Source organism: Teleopsis dalmanni, chromosome 1, assembly GCF_002237135.1.
Source record: "Teleopsis dalmanni isolate 2A chromosome 1, ASM223713v2, whole genome shotgun sequence".
Taxonomy (NCBI): Eukaryota; Metazoa; Arthropoda; class Insecta; order Diptera; family Diopsidae; genus Teleopsis; species Teleopsis dalmanni.
The window spans coordinates 9,288,424-9,294,423 of NC_051846.1; the positions used below are offsets into that span (position 1 = coordinate 9,288,424).

At 28.6% G+C, this 6,000-nt stretch overlaps 2 protein-coding genes across 2 annotated transcripts in view; both read left to right on the forward strand.

Annotated features, from left to right (window-relative positions):
• Positions 1-6,000, forward strand: part of LOC119677084 (E3 ubiquitin-protein ligase Nedd-4-like) — a 37,041-nt gene that overhangs the window by 30,813 nt on the left and 228 nt on the right. The window contains exons 6-16 of the mRNA XM_038088353.1: positions 364-533; positions 1,065-1,203; positions 1,289-1,416; positions 1,472-1,574; positions 2,504-2,676; positions 2,817-3,054; positions 4,892-4,993; positions 5,150-5,387; positions 5,453-5,577; positions 5,642-5,783; positions 5,895-6,000. Of these exons, the coding sequence (XP_037944281.1) occupies positions 364-533; positions 1,065-1,203; positions 1,289-1,416; positions 1,472-1,574; positions 2,504-2,676; positions 2,817-3,054; positions 4,892-4,993; positions 5,150-5,387; positions 5,453-5,577; positions 5,642-5,783; positions 5,895-6,000 (1,664 nt within the window). The remainder of the gene's footprint in view (positions 1-363; positions 534-1,064; positions 1,204-1,288; positions 1,417-1,471; positions 1,575-2,503; positions 2,677-2,816; positions 3,055-4,891; positions 4,994-5,149; positions 5,388-5,452; positions 5,578-5,641; positions 5,784-5,894) is intronic.
• On the forward strand, positions 1,589-2,449 carry LOC119668238. Its single transcript, XM_038077685.1, has one exon. The coding sequence runs from the start codon at positions 1,948-1,950 to the stop codon at positions 2,269-2,271; it is 324 nt and encodes a 107-aa protein (XP_037933613.1). The 5' UTR covers positions 1,589-1,947; the 3' UTR covers positions 2,272-2,449.

The following is a 6,000-nucleotide window of genomic DNA, read 5'->3' on the forward strand; positions in this document are numbered from 1 at the left end:
TCCTCAATGCTTTAATTATTTCAACATAAATCTAAACTCTCATGTTTATTAAACAAGACGTTTAAATGTATTATAGTAGACTGATTGTACTTTCTGTCTGCTGGGATAATCCTTAGGGGTTATAATCATAATGTTAACAATATAGGGAAACCTTATTGTTAATATTATTATGATAACAGGATGTACATTCTAAATAAAGAAGAAAAAGTGATTTTTCTGAAGTCCTTGCGAAGAATGAAAATTAATAATTAACTTGAAAAGTTAATTATATTTTCCTTTTGTATATGTTGTAAAATTAATTACAAAATAATTATTAAAATTTAAAATTATTTTTATTAATATTTATTTACTGCTCTTGCTCAGGTAAAGCCATCAGAACATAAATTAGTGTTTCAAGTTTTCGATGAGAACCGTTTGACGCGAGATGATTTCCTAGGTATGGTCGAATTAACTCTGGTCAATTTACCAACAGAACAAGAAGGACGCACTATTGGACCACAAAGTTATGCGCTTAGGCCGAGAAGGTCAGTAGGGTATGTTTATTTTGGTTATCTTATGATTTAACTTTTTTTCTGTTTCTATATTTTCTTTTGAAAACAAGGTCAACCAGAAAACTATAAATTTGGTTTTGATAAATTTGTTGTATGCAGAATGAAATTCTTTAGTAGTTTTACTCTACTTTGTTTTCGATTCATAAAAGTTTTCTAAAATGAGAAATCAATTAGTTCACCTCACCTTTATAGTAAACATCGTATTAAACGTATTTATTTGCCTTCTTACTAATTGACTACTTCACTTAAATTTCCCTGGAAAAACATGCTTTCTCTAATGGTGTTTTCATGTAAACTGAAAACAATTATATATAATATATTTTATGTTTGTTATTGTCCTTTAGTTTTTAAGTTGTGTTTATTGTCCTTAGTTTATTGGGTTGTGGTAGTGTCATACTAGTGTGACATATTTGTGTATCCAATTCAAATGTTTCTATATATTCTGATACTATTAATATTTTTTACATTTCTCTTAACCAACAAACAAAAAAAAAATCAAAAAAAAAAAAATAGCGCTAAGTCACGTATAAAAGGCACTTTAGAAATTTATCATGCATTCATACATGAGACAAGAGAAAATGCCGAAACAAATGCTGAAAATGAATGGGAGCATGTGGAGGATGTCTCACTTAATGGCGCAACACAAACAGTTGTAAGTACATAGATATGGTAGATATCATTAAATAAAATAAAAATAGTATTACTGAGTTTATATAAATATTTTGGTTTTATTACAGAATCCATTTACAGCAAATGGTGGTCAAGATCCTTTACCAGTTGGTTGGGAGGAACGTCAAGACGCTAATGGTCGCACATATTACGTGAACCATACAGCACGCACCACACAATGGGAAAGACCAACCACGTAGGTATATTCGGTCTTATTATCAAAACTTTATTAAAATCCATTTAACAAATAGATTAACAATCAATAACGCGAATGTGAATGTAGAACAAGCAGCATCAGATTTCCAAAGACGTTTTCATATAAGTGTGGATGACTCCGAAACAGGCAGAGCGACGGTAATTATATATATATGGTTTCACAATAGCATTATAGAAATACCAAATTAACTGGTGTACATAGGTGGTGATATTAACTAATATCATTCGAGGTGTTATGCATGTTCAATTGGTTTGAATATATATTAAATAGTTGCATGTTTTAACAATTTTTTTTAAAATTATTTTTAACTTTACTTATATCTTTAAATTAATCATATTATAATTGTAATTATAATTATAATTAAACCTTATACAAAAGTATGGTCCTGTGGGCGGTACAGTGACGGCAATTTTACACGCGCAAAATAACAATTGTGAAAATTGTTCTACAGTCATCAACGAAAATGAGACTGGCAGTGCTACCAACAACACAAGCTCCCGCACAGGTAGCATGGATAGCAGCTGTAAATCATGTTCGGACTGTTGTCATTCGTGTGATACGTGTGATGGTCGTGCTGCTGTAAATGGAAGAATAAGTTGTACTGACTGTGGTTCATATCACAACGAAAACGAAAACGAAAACGAAAACGTTGATGAGCATGAAGAACACAGTGATGTGGAGAATCATATATGTGATAATGAAGAGAATCATAGCGCTGCGAGTGACGATTTGTTTTCAACTAAAAGCAGTAATCAGTTGGAAAGCGAAAATTGTGATATATTCGATACAAATTTGTACCTGACACGTATTTTTGTAAATAGATTTTATTATTAATTATTAAAGTGTAACTTTAGTGTGATTCGGTAGTGTGAAGCGTAGTAGTTGGTACAAATCCAAAATTTTCATAAAATGGGGCTAGTTGTGTTGTACACCTATAAACAATTGTTGCTAATTTCTTTTCAATTAAGTTATTGTTTTTGTTTATTTTTTTTTGTTATAAGTTTTTGTACTTTCTAATTTTATTTCATATTTTGCTTAATTTGTCATGAATTTTCATAATTTTTAGGATACCATCAGTCAGTGTAGTCTAGAGGAAAACACAATCTCAAGAACCCAATCATTAACATCATTAAATTCAAACAGTTCGAACAATTTTAATAATAACAGTAACAGTAGTCACAGTGATAATGACAGCAACAACAATAACAACAACAACAACTCAAACATGGATTATGAAAGGTTGTAATAAAAAACACATTTCGTTCTGTTTAACTCTTTTGCCTATATAAAGCCATATTTCTTTATTTATATGATACCTGTTTGTGTTCGTCAACTTTACTGAATTCGCCTCCAACATTTTTTTTTAATTATTTAAATAGTTTTGTTTACAATTCACTAAGACATCCGACTAATAGGTCTCAAATCTCTGCAACTAGCTTACAGACTGATCTACGCCCAGTGCGGCAGGCACCTGGAGTACCCACTGCTCTATCGAGACGAGCAATGACAAATTTGCGTAACCGCAATAACATGGAACGCCAACAATCACAGCAATCACATTTTGGTGAACATATTTCAACAGACATTTTTGGCAGTCGGCAGACCTCAAGAGAAGCGGTTAGATATAATTCGACAATTTATTCATAACACAAAGGATACATGTATATTCTTTTTGTCCAATAATGCAACCATTTTTATATACTACATTTAAGTAAATAATGTTGTTGTTGTACATTTCGAAACTATATTTCATAACTTGAATATCACTGTGTTCACGTAGTTTACCACTTGTAATACTGTCCATTTTATATACGAGTTACAAATACCTCCTTTTGTAGTTGTTGTTGTCATCTATATTACGAATTTAATCATACAAATCGCTTCAATTGATTAATAATCTTACTTGGGTGTATGGATTTAAACTGGCTTGTATGCCATAGAAATATTATATTATATTATATATTCTTCATAGAAATGTAAAAAAATTAATGGAAATGATTGCTGGTGTAGTTCATGGTTAATGGTCATTATAACAAAATTAACTATTTCACTAATAATTCATATAAACTATTTGTGTTTAAGATTGGATTTCAGCAATGATAAAGTAATAGCTGAATAATAACAACGGACTTTTTTATTATTCAAAACAGTTTTCATTAATACAATATTTGATTTTAATGCTTTCTATATATGTATATACATATATATATATAATAAGTTAAAAAAAAATTCTGTTGGGAACCACCAACCATCAAATAAAAATTTTATAGGAATATATGAATCAGTTTTACTGATAATATCATATAATATATTGTATTATTTTGTAGGAATATATGAAAGTGATTCATATTATAAAACATATTATGTTTGAAATTCATCCGTACTTTGGGTCAGGTGGAAGACTAAGGTTGGAATTTTATTCATGGTCTGTAATCAGATAATCTTCAGCAAAAAATGTTCTGGGTTCATAAGACAAACGGCGGAACGTTTTCTTTTTCGGTTAAGTTATACTGCTCTGTTCTGTTCTGTTGGAAGTTTTAATGTCTATTTTATAAATTTTGATAAAAAATAAAATAAATTATCATGAGAGTGTAACGTTGATTGTGAGTGTATCTTTACTCTATCTAAAGATATATATTTTAGAGTATCTATCTTTTTTTTTGTATCCTGCACATTTTATTTAATATGAACAGAACATACACTTCAAATAATGTGCATAGAAAAACGCTCAATTCTTTTTGCCCAAACAATTATAAGAAAATTTAGTATTTAAATTTTATATAGCATATAGTTTTTTTGTTTGTAATATAACTTAAAATTAAAATATTATTTAAAATACTGCAATTATAATTCAAAAAGTGCAAGTCGCATTTTTTTTATTAATCAAAGACTTGATTTTTATTAGAATTAAGTTTTTAAAATTAAATGAAATTTTTATACTCAAATTAAATTTTAAAATTTAAACCATTTTGTTTAATTAATTACTTATTTATTAAATATAATTATAAAATTTATACTAATTATGCTAAGTTTATTGTACTTTAATACTTAACGAGGGTAGTACTTTTTGTCTGCCTTTTTAACATTTTACTCGTATATATTCAAAAACTTTACATCTACACATCTTTTGTCTCATCACATATATTTTATAATTAATTTCTTTTTTCAATTAGTTTGTGTTCTTATAGTTTTTTATATAAATTACATTGCTTTATATATCATTTTTTTAAAAATGTAAATTAATTTTTGGTCGTTAAAAGATTTGTTTAAATTTTGCTTTGGCTCTTTTTTTTTTGCTAATAATTTTTTTTTTGGATTAGTAAATTCAAAATTTTATTCAAAATTATGAATTTCTGACATTTTTGTTTCTGTTCTTTTTATTTCCTATATAAACACGATCATTTGCAAACTAATTCGTTGCGTAATGCTTTGCCATCTTAAATTCAATCGGCAGAATGAAGATAGTGATCAACCTGATAGCGGTAATCGTTCTGAAACATCAGCATCATCAACAAGAAGAAATTCCGTGGAAGATAACGCAGCCGTAACAGAACAAGTAAAATGCTCGATTCAATTTTAATACAATTTCAAATTATTTAATTTTTTTTTAATGTTACTTTATTTATATATATTTTTCTATATTTAAAAATGATTACTTAGTTACTTTTATTTTATGTTTATATATTAAAATAAATTATACAACATATTATAGAATTTAAATGTTGATGAAGAACCTTTGCCTCCACGGTGGTCGATGCAAGTTGCGCCGAATGGACGTACCTTCTTCATTGATCATGCAGCTCGTCGTACAACTTGGATTGATCCACGCAATGGTCGAGCTAGTCCTATGCCAAATCAAACTAGACGTGTCGAAGACGACTTGGGACCGTTGCCAGAAGGTTGGGAAGAACGTATGCATACTGATGGTCGTGTATTTTATATTGATCATAGTAAGTGATTTTATTAAAAAAAAAATTACCAAATTTTGTTACTAGTTTATTTCTAAAATTTATAGATACCCGTACAACACAATGGGAAGATCCAAGATTATCCAATCCAAATATTGCTGGACAAGCTGTACCATATTCTCGTGATTATAAACAAAAATATGAATACTTTAAGAGCCATCTGAGAAAACCAGTAATAATTGCATTTTTTTTGTTTGTAGCTTAAGCAATTGATGATTTTTTCTCTTATTCAACAGACTAATGTACCTAATAAGTTTGAAATACGCATACGTCGTACATCAATACTGGAAGATTCATATAGAATTATTAGCTCTGTTACCAAGACAGATCTGCTTAAGACTAAATTATGGGTGGAATTTGAAGGAGAGACAGGTTTAGGTATGCATTCATATAATATAAAATCGTCTATTTTTTTTTATTTATATTCGTTATTATTTTATTCTCAATTAATATATTACTTATTCATCATGTTTTTTAAACTTTATTTAGATTATGGTGGCCTTGCAAGAGAGTGGTTCTACTTATTATCAAAGGAAATGTTTAATCCATATTATGGTTTGTTTGAGTATTCAGCTATGGATAATTATACATTACA

Coding starts and splice junctions, on each gene's coding strand:
- LOC119668238 (XM_038077685.1), top strand. CDS start 1,948: ATGGATAGCAGCTGTAAATCATGTTCGGACTGTTGTCATTCGTGTGAT.